General features: G+C 39.8%; 1 protein-coding gene across 2 annotated transcripts in view; it reads left to right on the top strand.

The window, feature by feature from the left end:
• The window catches only part of DENND1B (DENN domain containing 1B), a 147,360-nt gene extending 136,247 nt beyond the window's left edge, over positions 1–11,113 (top strand). For both annotated transcript variants that reach the window (XM_054285843.1, XM_054285842.1), the window contains 3 exons: positions 4,265–4,344; positions 5,380–5,593; positions 6,806–11,113. In XM_054285843.1, coding sequence (XP_054141818.1) covers positions 4,265–4,344; positions 5,380–5,593; positions 6,806–7,357 — 846 coding nt within the window. In that variant the 3' untranslated portion in view covers positions 7,358–11,113. The remainder of the gene's footprint in view (positions 1–4,264; positions 4,345–5,379; positions 5,594–6,805) is intronic.
• The last annotated feature ends 15,307 nt before the right edge of the window (positions 11,114–26,420 follow it).

Raw genomic sequence — 26,420 nt, 5'->3', positions numbered from 1 at the left:
AGAGTGTACTTGGCATTTCGAAGCACTGTGCCCATACCCATGTTTCTGGTAGTATCTATTTAATTTATATCCAGGACAGTTTTCTGATATCAGAGCATTCTTGATTAGAATCTGTACTTCTTTTCTGTCTCTGCTTTCCCTCTTCTTTCATCAGTCTCAGCTCGGGGGGAGTGTAATGAGGAATACCTTCCTGTGAGTCATGGCTTTAGGTCACAGTGTTTAACCAGAAAGGAACGTGACAAGGTGTGCTTTACTGGAAAGTCTGATTGAAAGATCTTTTGCTTCCCTGCTGGATGGAGCCATAATTATGTCTGTGATTTGGTTGTAGAGGAGGATGGGTAAAATAAAATACTGAATCATTAATAACAGTGGTGTTGTATTTATTTTTTTTCTCATGCGGAATGAATAATCTTTCTTTAAATTTTTAAGAAAAAGGAAGCAGTACTTCACAGATTTAAACAATATTTTTCTTTTTTTGAAACTTTATATGTGTTGATGTATTGAGTAGCCAGTAAATGTGAAATTATATTTGTGCTGCCATTTATCAAAAGATTATTTGTTTTTCACTTTGAGTGTAATTAATAGCAGCAGCCTTGTTAAACTTCCTGTCTTAGTATCAATCAATACAGACTCATTACCAAAAGCTGGACATCTGAAAGGTCTAGCATTATATAAAAAGCTGACATTTCAAAGATCGACTTTCATGCCCAATATCAAGAATATAACCATCTTACATTTAAATCCTTTAGCATTCATGTGTTTTGGCATTTTTATTCCAAAGTAGTACATTTTGTGAGGCTACCAGCAAGAAAAAGAGAACAGTTTAAGGACTGACTCTCCCTTTATTTGGTTCTACTGTATTTATACTGTCAGCTCCTTTTCCTTAGTTCAGTGATCAGCATTGGGTCAGGTCTGTATAAGCTACAGACTACTTGCAGAAGGAGATTTTGAAGCAGGGCAGCAACCAGAGAGGATGGATATGGTGAATAAAAAAAGGATATATAGCCTCACACCAGCTTGTGGAGAACATGAGCTTGTATTTAAGGGTGCTCAGCTCTTACATTCCAAGCAAAATGAGAGATGAGAGAGGCCATGTGCAGGATAATGTGAGAAATTTGAAACAGCAAAAGCTGAATCCCTGTTCTTGTTATATATAAGGTAAATACATTAAGTAATTTATTAAAAAATATTTAATATCTAAGCAGAACTGTTTGGAAGTAGCAAAGCAACCAGGTACTTTAAAGAAGCTTGTTCCTTTATTTTATAGAAATAAACATGACAGCAGTCTATTAAGACTTTATAAAGTTCTGGTGCTGCAAGAAAGGACTGTTGCCATATCATTTCTGGTGGTAATAAATTTAAATGGTCTGGTTGTTATTAGAATGCTAATCAGGAAGGAAGCAGAAGTCTGTCCTTTTTTCATAAAGGGGTATAAAAAAGGTTACACACTTCAAAATGCAGAAAAGACAGAAATTAAAAGCTTAAATAACTGCAAACAGCAGGGTACGTCAGTAATGGAAGGACTTCTTAAATGACTCTGACAGCTTTTGCAGGTGCACATACTCTGTCACTTTGCCTAGTGGAGCATTGAAAAAGTTTTATGGCTCTCCTTTTGAAATTTATTAAGGGTTTCTTTCTTTCTTTTTCTTTCTTTGCAAAGTAGTCTGGACATACCCCTCCCTTGCAGTCGTTTTTATTACAGCTCCTAAAGGAAAGTCACCTATTCAAAAACATGTGTTGCTTGTTGTCTCTGTGGTTAGCTCACAGAGCTGTAAATGCTGGAGAAGGTTGTTATTTACAGCCAGATACTTTCCTTTCTTTCCCTTCCCCCATATCTTTTTCTTTGTATGTAAATCCCATTTTATTTGGTTTAGTTGTTGAAAGTTTCCCTGTATAATTTTATAATATATCCCATATCATTTAAATTGGTAACAAAAATGTTTTTTTCAAAGAGTTTGACCATCAGGAGCTAAGATTTCTTCTTTTGGAGGGAGGTTTTAGATTTATCAACTTGTCTGTTACATTCCTTTATATGATTATTTGTGCTTTCACGAACACACTTGCATATTACTGTTCATAGATGTTCTGAGGGGCCACTGCAATGCCTGTGTTGTCTGCTGATTCTGCTTAATTTTATTCAGCTCCTGTTTGTCAAAGACACAACTTTTCTTCCTTTTTCCCCCTTTTTTTCTTGAAACTTGATATCTGTCCTCTTTGAAATATTATTTATCATTTCACCAAATCAACAAGTGTTACCTTGCAGAATTTTATTCCATTGGTAGAGTTAATTCCTCTACAGATGAATAAGTGTCAGTTTCCATTTTGTTTTCTGCACCTTCTCAACATTTTAAAAAATCTTCTTCCCTGCAAAATCTCATATTTATGTTAGTAGGAGTAAATGTGATGGCAACATCTAATTTTGATGCAAATTCAAAAGAAAGTGAGAGGGGCAGACAGGATTTTGCCTTCCAGGAGCCAGTTCCAGGTTAGAGCTTGAATTACAATGAATGTCATGTCAGAATTTTCTTGGGGAAAATTCTGTGTTACCAAAATTCCTAGTGTTACCAAATCAAAGTATTTAAATTTTCCCAGTGAAGATAAGTACTTAAAGCTTCAACTTTTAAACCACAACCAGTGACTGTGCTTGTGACAGGGATCAGTAAGATAACCAATCACCAGTATCAGTTAACAGAGGGATTTACTTCCCTCTACTTACAACAGGAGAATGATTGTTTGCAACAGTGGTGGGAACAGCACTATGAACTCACAAAAATATGAAGAAGTTAGAAATAGTTTGTTTCTCTGCATTCTATCCTGTCCCTTTTGCTCAGAACGAATCTCAGTTAGGGTTGTTTGACGGGTTGTAATACTCTAATAATTCTCTCATTTTCCATCAACTATTAACTCGGTTTAACACATAAAGAACCATATGTTTCCTCTTTGAGGGCAAAGAGCTGTGGAAAGTGTTATCAAAACTTGCTGCTTTAATTAAATTCTCTCTTGTTCAACAGAAAAAATGTCTCAGTCTCTAAAGAGTGAATACTGAGACATTCCTGTAAATAATGGGGAGGTGGGGGGAGTTACAGAGAGCGTCCTGGTATTTGTAGAACACTGACAACATCTGTAATAGGTAACATACTGAAATCCTCACAGTATGAGATTTTCAAGCTCCTGTAGTCTGAAATTAAGGCCATATTTCTTCCCCATCAGGGACTGGTTGCAGGTTTAGGCATTTGGTGAACTGCATGATAAGATGTGGGCAGTAGCACTTCTTACTTGCTTATGATTTTCCTCAACGTTAGCTTATGCTGTTTTTCCTCTGTACAAATTCCATCCATGTGTCTTTAAATTATTAGTGGTTATCCAGGGTTCACAATATCTTCAGTGCATTGATGACCAGTATAGTTAAGCTTCCTATACAAAAAGTTTTTGATACAAAACCAGTATGAGAGTTGTATAGTCCTGAAGATAGTCATTTGCGAAGTACAAGTGATTAAAATTCCTGATTTAAATGTTCTGGTCAGGATAGAGACTTTTTTCCAATCATTGTGGAATTTTTAGACTATTTTTGTTTGCTGAATAATAATGTGATGTAATAGGTGAGTATTCTGTACAGAAATGTGTGAATTTACAGCACACCAACTCCACCATGCAAAGTCCTCTTGGGGTGCTCTAAGTGTACACTGGGTTGGAATTAATAGTAATCCACAGTAAATTATCCTGCACAAAGGCATTCCCAGTGCTAAGTTCCTGAACTGGATATTATTTACTCTGCAATCCTGTACAGCACCGTTACATAAATGTAGCTTCATAAAGAGACTCCCAACTTTCTTTGTATTTTCTGCTTCAAAAGTCAATTTTTCTTCATGCTCAATAGACCAAAGCTTGGTAAATATTTCTACCAGAAAGTACTAAACCACAGTGCTTTTTGTGATGTGCTTTCAAGAAAGGGTAGCTGGTAGACTTGAGTGATGCTTTTCCTCCAATATCCAGTCTTCTGCTAATCAATGCTTTGCATAAATAATAAGGCACACCAGGCTTTGCATAAATAAGGAGGCCCTCCATAGGCCATGAAGAAAATGGTTCTCTTTAATTGGTGGTGCTTGAGGACTTGGAGCAGCCTTTACAAGCCTTGATCAATATGTGGTTTTTCTCAGCAAGTGCTCAGAAGCCCTAATGAGTAAAGTGGCAGCTGGTCTCCAAAGAAGTAATGCTGAAATAGAAAAAATAAACAAAATTATAATGTTAATTGTCCTTTCTCTAGACTCGTTTCAACCAGCGCCTCAGTAACCAGGATGATGCCTTGGATGAAGATGAAGATGATGAAATTGAGAGAACAAGCAAGTAAGGAGCCTGTCTGGATGGGTTATGTATGTATAGGAGAGAGGGTAACAAGTGTTATTCAGCAAAGTAGAATTCAAGTGACACATTTTTCTCCTGTCCAGGCTGCTAGCTCAATTCTTGATCTAGATGATGTCAAGTAGTTTAGGATTTAAATCTGCTTTAAAAAGAGGGACAGGCCATTATATCTTTTCATTATTTATAGTGTCTAGAAGGGCTTGACATAATCCTCAGTCTTCACAGTCTCCAGATAAAAAGACTACATACACAAAGAAAGAGCAAAATATTCATCAACGTGGTGGGGAGTGACCTCAGCCAGTCAATTCTTTAAGGCTTGTGTGGTGGCCATGATAATAGGACATTTTTGAAGTGTCTGAAAGACATATAATGTCTTGGGGATTTTTTATTGAGGTCTTCCTATATGAGAACTAAAGGAAAAGTGTAAGTTGAGGCTTAAGCTGGATTGAGGCATTTTCTGAATTGAGGAGTTGATTGTTGATAATGAACATCTGGATATAAACCCAGAAAGGACATTGAAAGCAAAATCAATCAGTTTAAGCTGTGATATAGGGAAGATGAAGCTAGTGAAATGTTAAAAGGATACAATGAAAACAGTGGGCCATGGAAAACTGCCTTTGTAGCAGTACTGATAGACAGAGGTAGAAAAAGACCATGGTAGAATAGGGGTCTGAGGTAAAGATATTGCAATGAACAAGAAAGGAAATAAGAGACAAAAGCACCAGTTGTCCTTGCAGATAGGCAGTACTTCAGTAAATCTGCCTATGTGATGGAGGAAGAGTTGCAGTAGCAGTCTGGCCACCAGAACAAAATGTTTGGCTAGGCCAGGAGGCAGCTGACGGTAACTGCATCTCCATCAATGCCATATATCTGTGCTCAGGAAAATTATTGAGTAGCAAGATATTCCAGGTTGATGTTCCCATTCAGAGCTCTTGAAATGGATTCCCCTATGTCCTTTCAGAAGTGGCTATAATAAAATGGCTTTTATGTTCCTATCTGATGGAAAAGTTTTGTTTTCAGGTTATCATCAGAAGACAGTGAAGAAGCTTCTGCTTACTTTTATGATAGTGATGGTTCTGGTGAAACTGGAATAACTCAGCATCAAGGAGAAATGGACTTGCTTGGAGAGATTCTGGACACGCTGAGCACACACAGTTCAGATCAAGGAAAACTCTCAGGAGCAAAGAGCCTGGATTTCTTCAGATCAATGGATGACATTGATTACAAGGCTGAGGTTAGTCTTCTTTCATTTGAAAACCAACCCAAGTCCATTTGCAGTGGAACCCTGCACTGAATGAACAACATGCAGCTCAGACACTGCAACACAGTTCTTAGAATTGCTGATGTGTCTTCCTAGGGCTATATAACCGTACACTCGTGCTGGCCACTGCATGATGGTTTTTTACCAGCCAAGAAATTCTCCAGGTTACTAAGTCATCTTGGAACAGTATTTTTCCCTTAAAGCAGTAACCTCATAGAGAGCTGTGAACAGTATAATAATTTACTTAATCAAATAGTTTAATACTATATATTTTTTTCCTGTTAAATCTGATATGCCTTGAGCTGATTTGGGATTTTTTTAATGTGGTTTAAAAGGCATTTTTCACCTTGTAGACTTAGACTAGTCATAGTGATACGATGATATTTCCTTCTTGATTTAAGTCATGGAATCCAGATGGTAATTGCACCTGAAACACTGCTAGAATAGTACTCCAGACTTTTCTAAGAGGGCTCCTTGTTCCTATTTTAGGTAGAGTTGCACTGGTCCTTTAGTGTAAACACACTGCTTGCCTACAGTTTTAAAACTTTCACCAAGTCACTGCTGTGGTATTAGCCAAAAAAGCTTAGTGTTTTTGAATTCCAGCACATGTCAGCTGTCCAACACTTACTTTTGCTGAAAGGGATCCTATAGTAGAAGATTTGTTACTGGAGCAGCGAATACTGATGCAAATATTTATAAAGCTTGTAAAATTTTATATTATGAGTGTCACGCAGGGGTTAGATTAATAAAATGCCCGGTTTTGTTTGACCAAAAAACTTTAATATTGAAAATTGGTATAATTAATTACTGAAGCCAAGAGGAAATGCCATCTGGTTTTAGTTTTAGTCCCCCTCCCTCTCATATTATGGGTACAAACGAGAAAAGTGTGTCTTTGTTCACTGTCAAAACTGCTTGTGCCAAGACTGAATGGACAGAGGAGACAGAAATCCTTCCTCTTTGTGGTACCAGAGGCAGTCCTTAGGCTAAGAGACAGCGTCCTTTGAGGAAATGTAAAAACACTTGGCCTTGCATTGTGTCTGGGATAGTTGTTTTGTAGCACTGAGCCCCAAAGGGAATCCATGATTTAGGAAGCTATGAAATCCCTTCCAGTACTTGAGTTTCAAAAATACCAGTGTAGAGATGTTTCTTGTGACATTAACTATGAACACATGTTTTTTCTTTCAGAACAAGTCAAATGCACCTAGTGAGAGCAACCTTACCCTGCTCTGCAGCAGTGCTAATGACCAGGCAGAGTGGAACCTTGGCCAGGATGACAGTGTCCTCCATGGGAAGCAGCTTCCCCCATCACCAAGGAAGCAAGTTTCTTCTGGTGGCCAGAGAGAATCTCTCTCAAGGATGGAAGAAGAAAGGAGTGGCCAAACCTTTACTACTGACAAGATGGACACCACTAGTTTGACATCCCTGTCTCCAGTACGACCAAGTGCCCAGTTTAATTCCCTAGAAAGTTTCAAAGCAGGCTTTTCTTCCTGTCAGGATGCAAAGCCTAATGAAACACTAAGCAATACCTCAGAAGATCAGCTCCCAGCAGGTCTTGCTCAACAGCCATCCATTCTGGTCCCTTGGGAGAAAGGTGGGAAGGAAGGAGATGAAACTCCAGAAGAAGGTGGACTTCTTCAAGAAGTGGTGTCATTATGTAAACTGAATTCTGCTTTTCACTATGGTTTAAATATTTCAAAGGATAGCTTATCCAGCAGTAGGAGTGGAAATAAAACGTAAGAAAAGTAGGAAAAGAAAAACTTGACTCCCATCAGATGTTAAAGGGAGACTACTCAGGACTCCATGTAACTCCATATAAGATGATAACCAAAAAATTTAAAGGAATAAGAGATCTTCAGTTGTAAAAATAATTCTCTTCAGTTGAGTGTGCATTTTCTGCCATTGGACATCTGCTTTTATGTTTACTCAGTTCATTTGTTGGCTGTAGTTAGGTCCACAAAATGTAACTAAATGTATGAATGCACTCTCAAATCAGGTACTAGTTAGTCTCTATGTTTAAAATACAGCAAGTGTATGGTGCTTCCTAGCATTTGCTTCCTCTAAGCAGCAAGGGTGTCACCTAAAGGTAGCCAGGTTTTGAAGGTACTATGTTAATCCCATTAGCATGAAATGAACCAAGCAATCTGATTGGTCTGAAATGTACAAATGTTAATATTTGTAATGAATATTAATTGCCTTAATCTTTTGAGAAGGGGTTTAACTGTCTTAGAAGATGAATGCAAATCTACAAAACAGCAATAATGATTTTCCATGGCAGGAATTTGCTTCAGCAAAGGTCGGGGGAGGAAAGGAGACTTTTTATAGATTAAGGAATTTCTTGTGACTATAACTTGGAACTTACTCCAGACTAAAACTGTGGTTCTGTCTTCCAGACTTCAAAAAGGTAGCACGTGGTTTTCTCTCTTCTATAAAGTACATGAAGTGCTGAATTATAATGTGACATTTATTATTCTGTTTACAACTAAGACACTTTAAAGACACATTATCAGTTTCCCTAGGTAGACTAATTCACCTAAAAATTCTCAGAAAGGAAAGTGTAAGTGGAATTGATAGATATATATTATTTTTTTATTTTCTGCAATTTAATAGTTGGAAATCTAATTTGTGCCTGATTTGTAACACTAGAAAGCTAAATTTATAGATTCAATTTGAGACTGCATATATCCAACTCTCATTTTAGCCAAGTTGGACAACCAAAAACTTCTTTCTAAATTTAGTGAAGAAGACTAAATGGTCCTGGTGTATAACGTATTTAGAACAAGAATTTGTCCTCCTTCTGGCAGTGTTCCTGACAAATATTTGGATATTTATAGTCTGAACATTTTTGATACTGTATGGAGCAGCTCTTTAATTTTTAAAATTTTTTTTGTCTTTTATTTTCCATCTCACCATACATACCTTGTCTCCCCAACAGCTTAGGACAGAAGAGACAGTTAATCAGTTTCAGCAGATTGGAATTGTCAACTTTTAGGGATATTTGTGGTAAAGTTGGTAGAAATAGCACATGGGTATAAAAGGAACTCTGCCTGAGAAGAATGTTCTGCTCTTCTAAGTCATGAAACCTTTTTCCTTTCCCTTTTTGTCATGAATGATTTCTGGTAATCTCAGCCTAGGCCTGAGTGAGCACATTTCTGGGGTTGGTATTTGGATCAGATTGTGCTTTAGTACCTTAATAGTAGCTTGTAGCAGAGTTTCATATCAGTTGCCTCACTGAGATTTATTAATTATTTCCTTCTAGCTGACACAAATGGAAAGGGTTTTTTGACTACTTTCTTACAAGGTTGCTGACCTAAGGGAATTGCTCCATGTCATGGCAGAGGCACCGTTTGGAACCTCACCAGAGAGGCTCAGTAGAGTGAGACCTGGGCTTAGTGCAAAATTTCATCTTGCTCCAAAATGACAAGGGCTGGGCCAGTACTTTGCCATGGAGGATGAGCCTCCAGAATTAACTTTTTTTAATCAGTGCAACAAAGGTAAAACATAGTAAAAGTTCAAATCTTGCAGAAATATCTGTGTCTGATCAAGCATGAACATTCTGCAGGGCATCTGCATTGCTGGAGAAATCTTAGTGTTCCAGAGTTAGAAGTTGCACATCCAGAACTCTGTACTCCAAACTATTTGTTTATCCTTTGGTTTCCACTTGTGTATCAACATGATATGTTGTGGAGTTTTGCAATACCAAAAAATGTTACTTGGCAAAATATTTTGCACTATTAGAAATCAAAAGTATCATAAAAATAATTAAAATCTTCACTCTCAGTGTTCCAAGTGGGTCAAGCCAAGTGGCTCATGTGCTGCTCAGATGAAAAAGTTCCAGAGCAACCTGATGGTTCATTGTTTAAAGCTGGCATTAGTCACTTGAGGGCATTCTTCTCCCTTGTGGGTAGTAAACATTGCCTAAGCATAGTGCTGCAGTAGGTAATACACAGATTTTTGTTCTTGTAGTACTTCTCACTCTTCCGTATTAATCTCCTTGCATTTTGTGGTGAGAATTTCAAAGTTCAAATTTTCCTTTCCTCTGTACCTCACCTGATGTTTCTATCCATGGTTCAATCTAAGTTACTTTGTTTCCTTCATTTATTAAAGTTAGTAAACAGTATTAATGTTTTAAGGAAAATAGAAAAAACCCAGAAATTATGGCCATTATTACTTTCAAAACCATCAAACACCTAAGTCCAGGAATGCTGCCAGAAAATGGTTTTCAAAAATTACTGTCTAATACAGGCATAAATCTTACTGGCTTTACAAGAGAGTTAGATACTGAACAAACGATCACATAGGTTGTTCCATTTTCACCTTTGTGGAATAAATATGGAAGCCATGTGAGACTGCCAATATTCTTAAGTTTTTATAAGGATCATAAAATTGAAAGTTTGATAGTGGAATCTTTCAAAATTGAGGCATTGTAGTAATAATTCACTGCTTCATGGAGTGAAAATGCAGGCAGAAAAGAAGTAAGCAGATTAAATAGAAGATGGTAACATTCAATTTAGAATTATTTTAATTTCAGTCAAAATGTTTCTGTGCTTATGCTGCATTGTTTCCTTACTATTTACAAAGCTCATAGTTTGTTTACAATCATTAAATAATATGTCTTTTTTTGGTTTTGAACCTTGTATGGGTTCAGAAATAGCTTTGTCTTATATATATGTTGATTTTAACTGTAGGTACATTTTTTACTCTGTAATATACAGGATCTTTTCCACTTACTATCAGTGATCTTTTAAAAAGGCTAATATTTGTGCCTTATTTGAATAGAATTGCCAGTTACCAAATAGGTAAGAGTCCAAACTGGTTCAACACTCTTGTTCTCTGTCCTTGTGATGATATAAAATTGTTTATTGGCTACATATGCAGTATTTTTAGTACCACAGTGGGTTCTATATTAAGATAAATTTTCCAGGTCCAGTACTTTGCAAGTTTTATACTTGTATGCTTTTTAGTTGTGGAAATCCTTCTAGTGTCTTTGAAAATCATCAACATTGATCACCAGCTTCTGGTGAGAACTGAATTCTGCTCAGTCAGAGCTCCTGTGGTCTTCTTCAGAGGCATGTCTTTTCTTCAGGATCTCAAAAATCCTCCTGTTTCTCCTGTTTATGGGAGATACCAGGTTATTTGATGAAGCTTTGTGGTCTGTTACTTACACATAGGAACAAATTTCTGATGTTGAAAGTCAAACCAGGACTCGAGATTAATATTTTTGAGTTCATTTTGCATAGATGTTTGCCTAAAATGAGCCGTATCACTCATCTGGTTTGGGAGGAAAGAGTAAGGGCAGTGGAAAGACAAAGGGATTCCTGGGCTGTGCCAGTGCAGTGTGGTGAAGCACAGCCTGGAAGTCCACAGGAGAGATAGTAACTTGGAAGAATTCCAGATTCCAGTTCTAACTCGGTTACAGTGGTTCCAGCTCAATCTTGTAGGTAAAAGTAATGCTGCCTGTGGAGCTAACTCCCTGTGGGATTTGCAGAATGGATAATATGTCAGAGCCTTCCCATTGACTTGTGTAGAAAAGGAACGAGGAAAACTGCAGATACCAGGGAAGGGCTGTGGATGCAGAGGTGATCCCTACCCACCCTCTATGCATGCAGAGGGCAGTCTGTGTAGAATAGGCAGTGGTTTGCTCTTCCATCTCACATTTTTGGGCATCATGTAGTTCTGAAAAATAGACTTGTTCTGAAGAAAGAAATGTAGTTGTAGAAGTTGTAATAGAAGTTGTTGACTGAACCCTTCCTTGTCATTTAGCATTTCAGTGGTGCTGCTGCTGTTGGGGTGGGATCATCAGGAACTCTCAGCACTGGCTGAAGTCCCCTCTCAGGCATTGCAACACAGACTTCAGGCAGAGTTTTAGACAAGTGCTGGGTGCTTCTGAAAATCCCACCCAATCTATTAGAAGAGTGTTTTAGACCTTAAAATTCTGTTTTAGATGTCTTCTCAGGTTTTAGGATGAGCTAGTTTACAACCTCGTGTTCTTGTAACCAATGTAAAGTCTAGGCAAAAGAACAGTTACCCCAGGTGTTTAAAACTGCTTCTCCTTATCCACCTGCAGTCAATGATACTCAGTTCTACAGAACAATGTTTTGTTGGTGCAGCTGTCTAATAGAATTGCTAGGAGCATCTAAAATACTTTCTCTATGCATGTAAGTAATCAAAGAAACATTTCATGCAATAATCAAGTGCCAGCATGAGGCCCTTTTGCAAATGCCCCCTGTGTGATCCTGACTGTACCCTGTCCTGCAGGAAGAACCCTTAACCATGGACCTCCCTGACTCCTCAGGGAGAGCTCAAGAGGAGCTTTATTTCCAAGGAGTTAGCATCTCCTCCATTGGCACCAGCCTCTAGCCCAGGTGCTGTGAGACTCTAGCCAGTGAATTATTCCCAACAGCCTGAAATTTCAGGCTAAACAAATGTGGCTAGTAAACAGCTTCTGTATTGCAAAGCTCAGGATGGTGAAGACTTTCTGTTCCCATGGTATTGCAGTAAATCTTTGAAGAATGAATGTAGAAATAACTGCACCAGCAAAACCAGTATGAATAGTGATGTGACTTGTCTTCAGTAACTTCTTTGCTGCTATTAGGCATGTCTGTCTCTGTTGTTTGCTTGTTAGCAGAATCTGAGCTGAGGAACATGTCCTCATCTTCACCCCAGGAGCATGGACCACAGCTGGCTTTCAATTCATGGTCCTCAGGGTGTTGAAACTCAAGGAATGGAAAGGGATGATATGGTTTGTTTGTACAAAACCTCCCTTGATCCATTTTGCCGTATCTGTTCCACAGTTCAGTCAGTGGCCAGTTCAAAGTACTTGACAGGTCTTGCTGAAAGCTGTGTCATTTATTCTTGTAGAGTTTCCTGGTGAGTCCACAGCCACCTCAGTCTAGAGGGTCATCCACAACCCATGTAGCTGGCAGGGCCATTGCCATCCTCTGCTGGGTTGGGGTATGAAGCAGGTAACACAGTTGGAAGTTACTCCAAGGTGTATTGTAGTAGAGGGTACTCAATTACAATGTACTATTACTTAGCTCAGTACTAACAACACCTGTATTTAGAATCCAGTAACAGTATTAGCATTTGGAAAATAAGTTGAGTTCAAGTATGTTGACATTTATTGTGATTCTGTGTGAATTAATGTTCTTTCTGTTAAAAATAAGGGAGCAACTTGGTTGGAAGGGGGAAATGTGTTGACTTTCAAATCTTCAGTGAATTTTGTGCAATATTACTCCTTGTTTCAAAGTAATTTAGTAGTGCACATCTGCTTTCAAGCAGACCCATGAAATTGTATTTTTTAGAAATGTGTAAAATTACATGTAACTTTGAAATACAGTTGTATGATAAAAACATGAAGAAATCTATTCTAATGAGGCAAATGTATATTTTTAGTGACCAGGAATGATTATGGATGTCACAGTCTGTAGAAATAATAAGGCCTAAGCCAATATTCATATACCAGTAGTTCCAGGTGACTCTTAAAATTAAAACCTGGTTAAACTGAAGTAAGGATAACTATTAGAATTTATGATATTTAGTTTATGCTTTGATCACTTGTTAATCATAAAAAAGCTGAGGTGTTAAGCACTGCTTTTCAGGACCAGCAATGACCCCAAGAATTTAGTTTGTGACATCCATAATTATCATAAGTCATTACTTAAAACATCTACTAATGTTGCCAGTATCCTTTAAGTTTTTGTAAATTAATTTCTTTGTATATTGATGTACATTTTCTTTTAACCTTTGGTTTTTCCTTGAGACCTTCTTTAAATTAATATACTTGAATGAGGCAATAAAGCACTGTGGAAGAGCTAATCTTGGTGCAGCTTGCACACATGCACATCACATCTGTTACTTCATAATTTTTGAGGAGGAAGAGCAATTTAAAATGCTTATATATTTGGAATACTGTTAGTTTATGTTTGTTAATTTTAAATATGATGAGAAATGCCTCAACATGGAACAAAGCAACACCATGTAATCTTGATGCTTCTTTTTTTTTTTTTTTTGATAACATTTTTTTGATGACCCTTGAAAACCATTCCCAGTAATGTCCCTTATTGTGAGTCTTTAATACTTAAAAGAGAGGCATAAAGTACAGGGTACATTGAGATTTTATTGATAATTTTGAGATTAAAAAATCTCACACACCAAACAACCAGCATTGTCCTTACAGTTTTGAAAATTTAGTTACTGACTTTTAACAAAACTAGAGCCAAATTTACTCCATGCTTTTGCACCTTCTGGACTACTGTTCAAAGTCATCTTGAGAACTGTAATTCTGACCTTAGACTACTGTTAGTAGTGCACTGTCTAGATGTATTAAGTGAGCTGTGATATGTGGTGTAGTTTGTTTTTCTTTTTCCTTCCAAAGTTTGTGGCATCAGTAGAAGTTTTTGGTAAATTCCACGTGACCATAAAGTGCCCAACACTATACTATAAAATAAAATTTAACAATATCTAAATTCCTTGGGTGATGCAGGTTCTTGTTTGATGGGTTGATCTGATGAGCATTTTCATGCTTATCAGGCATAAAGATTGATATGATCCAGTATTATTTTAGGAGTTTTTCTCCATTGAATGAACATTTCATTTTCTCAAATACAGAGAAAGCAAAATGTGTTTCCTTGAATGCAATAATGAGTTGATTAGTGCAAATGTTAAATGTTGATGTCCTTTGAAATTCCAGTGATATTTTGGATCTTTGAAAAACCTTAGCTAATAATTCCTTTTTGTTAAAGTTTTTCTTGGGCTCTAGATCTTCAAGTTACTGCCAGAAAAGTAGGTATATTACCTTTTTTCATAGGTTAAGAAATCAACATATTAAGAAGAAACAAGCAAGAAAAAGGTACAGTAATAACTGATGGGTGTTATGGTTTGAACCTTTCACATTAGATGTTTAAAAAGGTAATAATAATTGTGATCTCACCAAGTATTTTTGTGCTGCTCAGCCAAGTATTACCAGAGAGCTCTTGGGGATCCTGTTGGGAGGGAAGAGGGCTGCCTGACCTCCTGTGAGAGCTGTGGTGGGATCTGCTGAGGGTGAGACTGTGCTGCAGAGAGCTGCTGGGGCCTGCCCCTTTTACAAACCTGGACAGCCCCTGCTCTTCTGCCCTGCTCCCCTGGGCTTGGCTGCAGCCCCTCCTGCACCTTGTGGCCCTGTGTGAGCCCCTGGCACAGCTGTGCCCTGCCTTCATCCCCTCCCTCTGCTCTGGGGAGAGGCTGCTGCAGAAAGCACCTCTTGGCTTCCAGGGAGATGGGGGAAAAGGAAGGAAGGTAGGTTTTATCTGTAACTTAGGGGGGAAAAACGATCTGTAAGGGGTGAGGTGACCCTGACTGGGTTCTGCTGCTCTATGCTTCTCTGGGGGAGGGCTCCTGACTCTTCCCCAGCTCCAGCGTGGAGGAATTCCTCCATGGGCTGTGGGTGGATCTCTGCCCCCATGGACTGCCCTGGGCTGCAGAGGCACAGCTGCCTCACCATGGGCTGCACCAGGGGCTGCAGGGGATCTCAGCTCTGACACCTGCAGCACCTCCTGGAGCAGCTCTGGCACTTGGAGCAGCTCCTGGAGCATCTTCTGGAGCAGCTGCTGCTCCTCCCTCATCACTGACCTCGGTGTCTGCAGAGCTGCTGCTTTCTCATACTCTCTCCTCTCTCTCAGCTGCTATTGCACAGGGTATTTCCCCCCTTGACTGTGCTATCCCAGAGGTGCTGCCACTGTGGCTGATCAGCTCAGCCATGAATCTGTCCTGGAGCTGGCTGGCATTGTCTCCATCAGAGATGTGGGAAGCTTCTCACAGAAGCTTTTTAATGTAGTTGGAGGTGTATGACGATAATTCAGCTGGAATTTTCCATTGAATGGCTATGCAGTATAATCTGTTATTCACTCTTCTATATTAAAAGCGTTTTGATACCTTATGCTGGCAAACCATAGACACTATGGTTTCAATATTTATACAGTCAATCCACAACTGATGAGAAAACTACAAATTATCTTGATAGAAAACAATGAGGGTGTGATTTTAACACTTGCTGTTAGATCTGTGCTAGCTTACTGCAGCCAGCAGAGTGGTACCAGCTGTGAAGTGTGGAAGCAAAGGGATCCTCACTGCTAGATTAAGCATGGCACATCTTGTAGTCATTCCTTTGATTTTCTAGTAGATGCGTTGAAATTCACGTGTTAAAATGATAGCTATGAAAATGAACTTTTTGTTGTAGGTCCAGATTATGAGTCAGTTGAAGATCTTACAAAGAGAATCTTTGCTGAAGGAGTGGGGAGCTATGAAGTCTTCCAGGTAAAGTTCACCTGCTTTCCTTAGTTTTTATCTCAGGGCATTTGAGAGTATGGTTGCAACATGCCTTCTGTGGATGTTTGAGTCAAGTTCTTTCAAGCCCAAGAATGAGAAAGGACTGAAAATGAGGAGGTAATACCGAAAGGCAGTCTAAGTTAAGTAGCAGATTTTCCACAGATGGTGCAGCAGGACTCTTCCTGTCGATACAATACCAAGTGTCTGTGAAGAACTCAGAGGGGTTTGGGCTACCAGCCCTATGGTACCACCTGGGTACCAAAGCTGGCTGGTCTATGAGGACTTGTGTCATTTGAGGGAAAAATGCAGCTCAAAGCACCGATTTACTGAGGACTTACTTCGAAGGAGAAATCAAAACCTATTCACTAGTAACTTCTTGGTTGTGCCTCAAAAGCAGATGAGAATTGCTTTTGCAACTCATTTTCACACAGTGCAGCTGCAGCCGATCCTGAATGATGGGCAAAGCATTTCATTTTCATTCCAGAACTTACTGTGTGTTAACGTCATGTTCACAAAATGAAAAATAACTTTATCAAATTCAGGGATTTAGATTTTTATTTGATGTGACAAGCAATAACAACAACAACAACAACAAAAACCTAAGCAATGCCCGGAGTGGTGTTGTGGGTTTGCTGGTGTTCAGATAAAGCAGAGTCGAGTCTCTCTGCAGATTTTCACCAGTCAGAAAAAAATGCTAACAGCTTCTTGCACTTCAAAAGCCCAGAGGCAGTCAATCCTGTTGGAAATCATGTATGAAACATAAACAAGTACTAGTTCTAAAAGCAAAGTTTGGGAAGCACATTTGGAATATGCTATGGGCTGTATATTATTTCCTTTCTGTGACTGCCTGTTCCACATTTCTTCTGAAAGTTGAAGGGCTGGGCTCCTGATGCTGTACTGCTCCACTGATTTTTTATTTTTGGGTCCACTTCTTCTCTCAAATAATTGTCACTGAAAGATTGGGAGGAAAGCAGCAACAAACCCCCACCATACAGCTCTGAAAAAATAAAGGTACAGTGTGGCCTAAAATGAATCTACTAAACTTAGTTGTGAGGCTTTTCCTATTAGGTCTGTTATGTGTTTTTAATTGTTAAGTCCTAAACTACTCAGTTTCCTGGATGAGACACAGTAGAGATGTACTCTATCATGTACAGCTTACACAATCACTTGCCTACAAAAGTTTGTTTTCCAGCTGTGTATAATTCTGTGAATAACTCAACTAAATTGTGGTACTCTGCCTTGAAATGTGCTTTAGAAGTGGTAGTTACAGCAGAAAGTTCTGTCCTGTTTACAGACCTCAGCTCAGTTCCATCCTTGCATTGGCTCCACATTCAGTAATACACCACTGCATGGAATCAGCAGTGTTCTGTTCACTGCTCCTTTTGAGAAAATAACCTGTTAATATAGTGCCACCTGTTTAGCAGTGAGGAGGATTATGTACCTAAAATGTTCAGCTGAATAATACATACAAACATCTGACATTTGGCCTGCTCTGAGAATAGGCGACATGCTTATTTAACGATTTCGAAAATGTTAAAATGGTGAGGTAGAAATTAAAATGTCATTTTAAAATATTTGTATTTAACTTATCCGATTCAGTCCGATTCTACATTTCCCCTTGGCATATTCGTACTGGGGGTCACGGCAGCAGTCTGACACCACAGATCCTCTGAACGATATCCTGAACATTGTTGGCATTTCAGCCTAATTAGTTGCATCCTATTTTGTGATTTGTATTTGGTCCTTTGGGTTGCTGGCCCAGGATTTTTTTTTAACCTTTTTTTTTTTATGCTCATCATTGTCTCATTTTAAATGTCAACAGTGACCAGTATTTGTGTAATTGATTTTTTCCCCTTCTTTTCTCCCCAACATCAGAAAATTTGACAAGCGATTTCTACATCTGAGGCAGGCTACACAAGAAAAATCCATCCCAGGACTGAGTGACAAACACAAACTAATCCAGTCTGTGCAGGTCCTGAGTGCAGCCACATATTTTTCTGGCCAGTGCTCACTGTTACCCATAGTTCTGAACCAGAATCATCTTCTCTGGGACTGGTTTAATAATTTGTGCTAGCACTGGGCCACCTCCAAAGGCAGATCTGCATCTCTTTTCTTGGGCTCATTTCTCATGCAAAAACCTGCTGGAGCTTCCTTCTCCCTGGGATCAGGTTTATCACGGTTCTCTATGATCCTGCCGTGGATCCCACTGGAGGAAAAGGCTTGGCACTGGGCTTGTTCAACTGAACACTGAGGTTTTATACTTTCCAGAAGGAAAGTCTCAAACTGCTGCTTTGCTTTAAATGACCTTCACTTGTGGCCACAGGAATATTTAAATATCTGAAAGAGCTGCAGTCACTGACGCATGAGGATGCACTGCTAGAAACTGAAGAACAGGAGCAGGACACCTCTTGCTCTTCTGGTTTGCTCCTTTTCCTGCTTTGTCACTGGGATCTAGGTCGAGGTTGCTCCTTTCGTGGGTGTTTCTAGGTCCTTGTAGCCAAGGTGTGAAGCACTGTTCCCACAGTGGTGCTGCAGGCAGCCAGCAAGGAGAGCCTGATGTTTTTTCCTCTAAAACATGCCTGGGCTCCTGGCTGGTCCTAAAGTGGCTGTGGTACAGGCAGGGTGCCCTGTCTCAATGGATGCCCACAGCTTGTTATATAGGCATCCTCCCCCTGTTTGCTGAGGAGGGATCAGAAGCAATTAAGGCTGCATTTATTTGTTTAAAATGTTCTGTCCTTTGAGCAAAAATAGTGGAAACACTCATCACATCCCCCCTGAAGACTTACACTTCCCTCATCTGCCTAACAATTGTGCAGTTACCTGTGCAGAACTCCTGTTATCTGTGTGCCAGCTGCATGGGAGAGCTCAGTTGTTTATTTTGGGGGCAGAAAGCAGCTCTGTAACCCGAGGCCTTCTGTGCCCTGACTGCCTGGGCACTGCCAACACACAGCACAGGTGACAAGGGCCACAGCCAGCATGGTCGCATTGCCTTAGGGTGGCCCTGCACTGCCCTTCCCTCCCACTCCTCCCCTGCTGCTGCTCCTGCCGAATCCCTGCTGCCAAGAAGGGTTAGTGCAGGTGCCAAGTGAAACTGAGTGGGTTTAAATTGGAAACACACATTTTTGTCAGCGCTGGTTATTACAGTGCATGCCAGTGGAAATTGAGCTTTTGCTGGAACTACAGGTGGAACCTGAAGGTCACACACAATATTGAGCTGAGGAGAATGGCATGCTTCAAACGGTGCCATGAGGAGCATGGAACCAGATGAAGGCCTGTGTGGCTTTTCTCTGATCAAAATAGATGATTGAAAGCCATGATTTGGACATGCCTGTCTCTGTGGTGCTTGACAATGTTAGATGGATTGCTGGGGAAGGAATTGCTTTGTCAAATGTCTCTGGGGAGGGAAAAATCATGGCTTGATAAAATCAGAAATTAAAAGCAAGGTTTGTGAAACCAAGTCAAAAACAGCAAAGTCACTCAAATTGGTTGCAATATAAAATCTCCTGATTTTTTTTTTATCCAATAAATATAATTTGAAAGAATATAAACTCAGAAGAATCACAACTGAATTGAGACCTCTGCCTGGCCTTCAGTACTTCACCTGTGCCTTGATTCATAATTTATGCTCTGGCTTTTCACTGTGCAAGAGGTCTTCACACCTCATGGCTTGCATTATAGATGGAGGAGTTTAGGTTAAAAACATGCTTTTACTGTGAGGCTTGGGATGCTGCCCGCTCTCCACATCAAATTCATGTGTGCAATTTAAACAAGACCTCGCTCTGCTCCCAATAAATGCACACCAGATGTATCTTTTATAAATGTTAGGTTTTGCAGCATCTTGACACATGCCAGTAGTTTGAAGGCTGTGCATGCTTCAGTGGGGCATGAAAGCCCCATCCATTCATTCAACTGTGACATCTTGCAATAGGCAAAATTCTAGTGGTGTCAGCTATTCACTGCTCAACTTTATTGAGTTACAATGCTTAATCTGATGCTCTTTTTTTGAATTGTTTTCAGAGGTGTCAGTTTTCTTTAGCTGAGAGGTGATTGAATAGCACAGGAAAAGGAACTTGGCCAAAATCCTCTGATCCGTGATTCCCGATGTTATGTGACATTACACATGTAAGGTTTGTCCTGCAGTGAGACTTGGGGCTTGTGTTAAATAAAACATAGAGCAGACATTTGGAGCTGGGGAAAAGACTTTTCTGTCTCTTATCTGGAGACAAGATTTCTGCTGTAGGACTGTATTTATTATGGACATTTTAAAAAGTGTGTCAACTATTTTCTTTATTTAATACTGTAAATTAGATGAAGTTTATTATTAATTAGCATCTGTGGGAACAATAATTGCTAGCCAGATGTAGACAATGACAAAAATTGTGGCTTAGCTAATCACTGGCCAAAAACCTGGATGGGCCAGATGCTTCCTCGTGTCCTGCAGGAGCAGAAGGTGTATTTTGGAGGTGTGGGAAGGGAGAGGATTCCCTACCTGAGAATGGGCAGCTGCAGCTGGGAAGTAGTGTGACATATGGGTGTAAGTCCGTGAAATGTACTCTGAAAGTTTCAGATCACTCAGTTGTAGTCAATAGAAGGATAATTCAATTTTCTTGAAATGAGTAAGAATTTTTGTGCTTCCTCAAGTGAAAGTGAAACAAATCCATGGTGGTGGTGGTGGTGCTGTTGGTGTTCCTCTTCCAGAGAATACAGAAAAGCAGTGTTTTCTATTTAAACCCCACAAGGTCAGATCATTATTATCTTTGGAGAGTGAGGTCTTAGCAACATCCAGTTACTAAAATATTGGCAAATGTGAGTTTCATGGTTTTGGAGCTGTTCCTCATGCTGAGGCTTAAGAGATGCTATTCATCTAGGCAGTGAAATACTCTTACCCAGAAATCCCTTTGGCACACTTGGATTCTCCTGCTTTGTGTTTTTGAAGAATACACAAACTTTTATTTAGATGTCTGAAAAACAAAAGGATTGGAATTTTTTTTTTTTTATAAAAAACACCCTAATGATGCTTAACATAGCCTGTGGCACAGAGTTCCTCATGGGCAATCTGTGACATGGAAGCAGTGGCTGACACACACTTATCCAAGGAGGAGGTAAGAGTAATACTTGAAGGGATTTGGATTCGCCAAAGTGCTCTGTGGTTATTTGGCAGTGCTCAAAGTTCCCTGCCCTGGGCGCACAGTGCTGCTCTGGCTGCAGCACAGGATGCTGCTGCTTGAGTTTGGTTGGTTACATGCCAGCATACTGAGAAAAACAAATTCTCACAAAAGTTCACATTCACCTCTCTCCTGGGTGTATAAATTTTGCAAAAGAGCTGTTGTTGCCAAGAGAATTTTTAGCAACCTCTTTGCCTTCATGGCAGGCCTTTAGAGGGATGGGTGAGCACAGATGCCCCTTCCAAGAGGATCAGAGGACAGGGGTGTGGGAATGGCAGGCCTCAGCTGGGAAAGAGAGTGCAGAGCATGGAAGGGACCAGAAGTGAGAGGCAGAGCTGGTCCATGACCTCAAAGGCATCTTTTCACTGTTGGGAGTGGTTTCTTTGGGTGCTGCCTCCTCAGTTTCTGCTGTTTGGAAAGTCAGCTGCTCCCAGGCGACTGGGGCTGGGCTGGGCACTGCTCAGAGGGAAGGAATTGTGTGCTACCTGGAGGTGTCCTGTTCTGCAGCCAGGCTGCAGAGGAGTGAACTGCTCCCAGGGTGCCCTGTCAGGGTGCTGGTGCTTTAGGCAGCAGGACTCTTGGCTTCTGAGGTCATTGATCTTTATTGAAAAGTAACAGAAAGGCTTTTGAAGAGAGCAGAAAATGAGACTTCCATTAAGTGAAGCAAATCCTTACAGCTCTGCCACTTTTCTGCCTGTGCTCATCCACAGTGCTGGGAAGACAGCAGTAATTTCAAAACCAGAGCATATACAACTTCTCAGCCTGTATAAATTAGCATCTGTGGGGCTCTATTGATTTGTGCCACCCTGGGACCTGGCACAAACATCCTTTTGATGTTCCAGGACAGTGGCTTGGTGTGGCTGCAGCAGAGGATGGTGCAGATTGCAGTGCTGAGCCTGGCAGCTCCCACTGTGCACCTCATTCCCAAGTATGGAAAGTGTTTGTTGGTCACTCGACTTCTAATGGCAAGCTTGACTTCTTAAATTGCAAATATCATTCTGATCTAGGGATCATTTCCTTTGTAATTGCATGATGAAAGAATCCCATAAAGCAAAAATAATACAGGCTTTGATATAATCCTTATTTATTGGTAATTTTGATCCTGCACAGAGAAAAAACAGTAATAACAATACAGCATCTAAACTGTGACCATATTATGTACATCTAGAGAAAGAAACAGTTAATTTTACATAAAACAGAGTAGGCACATAATGCAAGGTAATGCTCACTGTTTCACAGGCTGGATGCCACCTTTTTCCAAGGAAAAGGGAATGGACCATGCAAGGGGGGTAAGTTGCTTCATTCTTCCCCTGCCTCTGAGTGTCTTTGGAGGGATTTGGTGCAGGGCAGACTGTGTGTTTTAGCTAGCACCCCTCTTTCTTTGTAGAAGGCTATTAGGCATGAAGAGAAGGTTAAATATGTAAGGCTAGGGAGTATATTGAACTTTTTTTTTTTTCTTTAATGGATAGGTTGCAAGTGGTCATGAATAATATATTGTGCTTCAAGCTTTTGAGTCAAGTAGTGAAAGAGATTAAACAAATGGAATTTTGAAACATTTAAAGTCTTTTATGTGGAGATCCCACCACAGTAGTAGAGGTTACCAGTGCCTTTTTGCGAACCAGAAGCCAATTTCAATATTTTTCCCTTATAGCAGCACACATGCTCTCCACAACTCCTGGATGTTTTTGTTCCTCTCTGAATGTCTGTGCTTCTATACATTCTATTAAACCCCTGGGCTGAGAAGCAGAAAATACCTTGGCATCTGCTATCTCTGTCTTAATCTGTGGGTTATATTTAATCAGGGATGTTATTAGACACTCTTTAAAATGTATTCTCTTTTGTTTTAGCTGTTGTTCCCTGGTTGAGACATGGCCCAGAAGGGTCAGTCTTCCTAACCATGTATATTGTCGTCAGTATAGCATGTTCATGATACAACAGCTTGGGGACTTTTTGTGCTTCCCCAGGCTGCCATTGAGCATTTCCAGCTGCAGCATCTACCTTCCTGCTGCCTTTGGATGTGGCTTCATTAATTCAGATTTTCAGGAAGTGTGTTTGGAAGTGACATTTGTTGCCTTCTGGGCCTTTTTTTGTTTGTTGCTTATAAGATCATAGAGTTTTGAATATTTCACATTTTAATCCCTCTTTGAAGTAAAACATGCTCCCTGTGAGTTCCCCTACACAGACCTGCTTCAATAGGTACTTCTCATTCCTGACTCACCATCATCCTCCCACTGTTCCTTTGGCCTCACTGCTGTGAAAGTCCAGCTTCACCCTTGCTGCGATCCAGCTTTTGCCTCCACCTCCCTCAAGTGCCATTTGCTTTCATTTCCTTTTCTTCTCTCATTTTTCTGTGAATTTCCACCATCTTACTTTTATCACTTCCTCTCCACCGAGGCTGACAGCAATCACAACTTACTCTAATCTTAGTTTAAAGGTTTTTTCCCCTGCCTTCTGTCTCCTTGACTTACTTTCTACAAACCACATTCATATTTCACTGTGAGATTTTTCTCTTTGTTGTGCTTTTATGGGTGTCTTTTTAATTCTCTAGGAGCATATTCCTCCTGAACTCTCTTTGGTGTGTATGAAAAGTCTTCAGGCTTTCATCTTCTCTGCCTCTTCCTTCCTCTGTACACGCTCCTGGGTATCTTGCTCAGCCCTAAAGATTCTCTCTGTGGCAACACTTTCTGGAATATTTTATTACATCTCTGCAGATTGTTTTTCAGCTGTCTCCCAAATTTCATCCAGGAAGTCAAACCACAGAGAAGAGCAGATTTACTCTTCAGCTACTTCCTTATTCTTGTTCTGTCTTTCCTTGTGCTTTTCTTCAAGATAGTTCTCCTGGCAAACTGCCTCCATCTTCAGCTGCTTTCTCCCTTTTGCCATTTTTCTTTGGATAAGGTGATAATTAAGCCTGGAAGGGACCTGCTGATGGCATCTAGTTCAACCTCCTGCTCAAATAAGGGCAGAGTTCAAAGTTAGATCTTTATTATAACCATTCTACTGCTATTTCTGATATGACCTAAATTCTCTTTTTCTTTCTCTATCTCTGCTGTTCCCTGAGATCTCTATCAATTTTCTCAGATGAGCTCATTGACCAGAAAACCAAGAGCATAAAGCAGGTGTGTGGAAGCATCTTCTTTGCATCCACTTTGTTAGTCCAGTGCTGCTTCTGCTGCCTGGGCCCAATTCATTCTTCCAGATTTGCCCTGGTGTGCAGGGTTTGCTGTCCCCAAGCTTTTCCCAGCCTCCTCTTCCTCACTCACTCACTCACTCACTGCTTGCCCCCTTGTCATCACAGCCTCCCATGTCTTTGCCCTCTTGGCCACTTTCTTGGCATGGCTTGTCTTTGGGTGTCTCACAGCTTTTTTGTGAGTGAGGCAAAACCCATGGGTAGGAATCCACAGGAATAACCTCTGCTTCCCTTGGGGTCTCTCATCTCCATGTGCTCCTGTTCTCTGCTGAATCAGTTGCTTCCTTTTCTCCCCCACAGTGTTTATGTATCTCTCTAGAAATTATCACACCTAACAAACTTTACAGGGTGCTTTATTATGCCTCAGCAGTGTCTCATGGGGAAAAAGCTGGGCTAAAGCATGTTTCAATTAAAGGCTACTGCTTCTGTAATTACATAAAGTCATGATTTGAAAAGATTCAGAGAAAAGAATTTCTGCTGTCTTTTATCATAATTTTAGTAACTTCTTTTTCCACTCTTTCCTCAGTTGTCTTTTGAACTCTCTGAATGTAGACTGCAGCTGTACAACAGTGATTGCATTCAAAATAATAAGTTTCAAAAGTAAAGCTGTAAATTTGGCTGGAATAAAATCTGTCATGCATTTTTGCTGTGACTACATTCTGCTTCTCTAACTCAGCTTGAATCCAACTATCCACTCACATTTTCTGTAGAGCCTTGTTTTGAAAGATATTGATGAGGACTGCAAAAAGTCCTGAATGTGCTTACCATCATAGTTACTGCTAATCTTCTCATACAAAAATCAATGTGAGTGGCATTGATCTTCAGTAATCCCTTAAGGGGTCATCCAAACTCAATTAGGAATTGATCATTAATTGAAAAAATGAGTTAAACTCTAGGATACTGAGTTGCCTACTCTGTTATGCCACTCCTGGAATAATCATCTGGGGGTTGATGTGTTTGTCTGGGATGTTTCACCACTGTGGGCACATGTGAGCTGAAGTGCAGAAAGAAATGCCTGCATGGACTTTCCACTCTGTTGCCTCCTTATTGCGGGTTCAGTTTGTGTGGGAGAAATGTTTGTGATTTAATTACTTGACTACAACTGAAAATTGACTGCATGAGTTATAGTTAAATTTTGCCTCTACATTCCAAAAACCCCTTTCACCTGGGAGCATTTTGGTACATAGAATCACACATTTGTTAAGGCTGAAAAATACCTTTAAGATCATTGAGTCTAACTGTTAATTTACATTTTCAAATGTCTACTTCATTACAAGATGTCTTTGTATCAAATATTTGTTTCATTGCATTATGTGTCAATGTGATTTTTATTACATCTATGTAATTGTCTGTTTCATTAACAAGATTTCTTCCAAGCTTCTCCATTACATTTCATGCATTTGTTTCTTTTTCCACAAAGCAACCCTTTTTCTGCTGAGGTTTATGAGGTAGTTAAATAGGATTATTCCTGTTTTAAAAGAGGAAAATTGAGGAATAAAAAATTATTTGCCCGTGATCTTATGAGAAATCTGAGTTCCAGGAGAAGGACCAAGTTTGTCCTAGTTATTTTCAAGCCAACGTTCTACCTGTAGGCCACTTCTGCCTCTTCCCTGGTATTTTCCATGAGCTTTAGGAAACATTTCTGAGCATGCTTTTGGGCAGCCAATGTACGTTTGCACTGTGAGAAGCAATAATTTTCTAAAAGGGACCATTGGGTAATATTGTAATAGGAAAAAGGCAGTAGTGTGGATGCACGCAATTTGTTTAGGATATTTAGATTTCATGTCTCCTAACAGGTCAGGTTGTGCCCACTGGGTATTTTAAGATGCAGTCTTTTATCCTAAGAGACATATATGCTTTTTTGGAAACTGAAATTCATTTCACCTTCATTTTAGTAGAAGGGAGAGGGGCAGCAAGTAAAATGAAAGAACCAGAAGGAAGAAAAACAAATTTGAAGCACTTATTTTGGAGAGTTTTCACACAGCTTCCTTTTAATCCCTGATTAACAGATGAAAGAAGATACACTGAGACACAGCTCTAGTACTAAACCCTTTGATAAGAGAATTACAATGTCTTTATTGTACGGGCTTAGTTGATTTGTCTGCATCATCTTCTGCAGCAGTGATTGCCAGGCAGAGTG

This window comes from Melozone crissalis, unplaced genomic scaffold (assembly GCF_028551555.1).
Source record: "Melozone crissalis strain CALT ecotype California unplaced genomic scaffold, PUWL_Pcris_2 ptg000045l_1, whole genome shotgun sequence".
Lineage (NCBI taxonomy): Eukaryota > Metazoa > Chordata > Aves > Passeriformes > Passerellidae > Melozone > Melozone crissalis.
The sequence above is the reverse complement of the archived record's forward strand: the minus strand, read 5'-3'. Positions and strand labels throughout refer to the sequence as shown.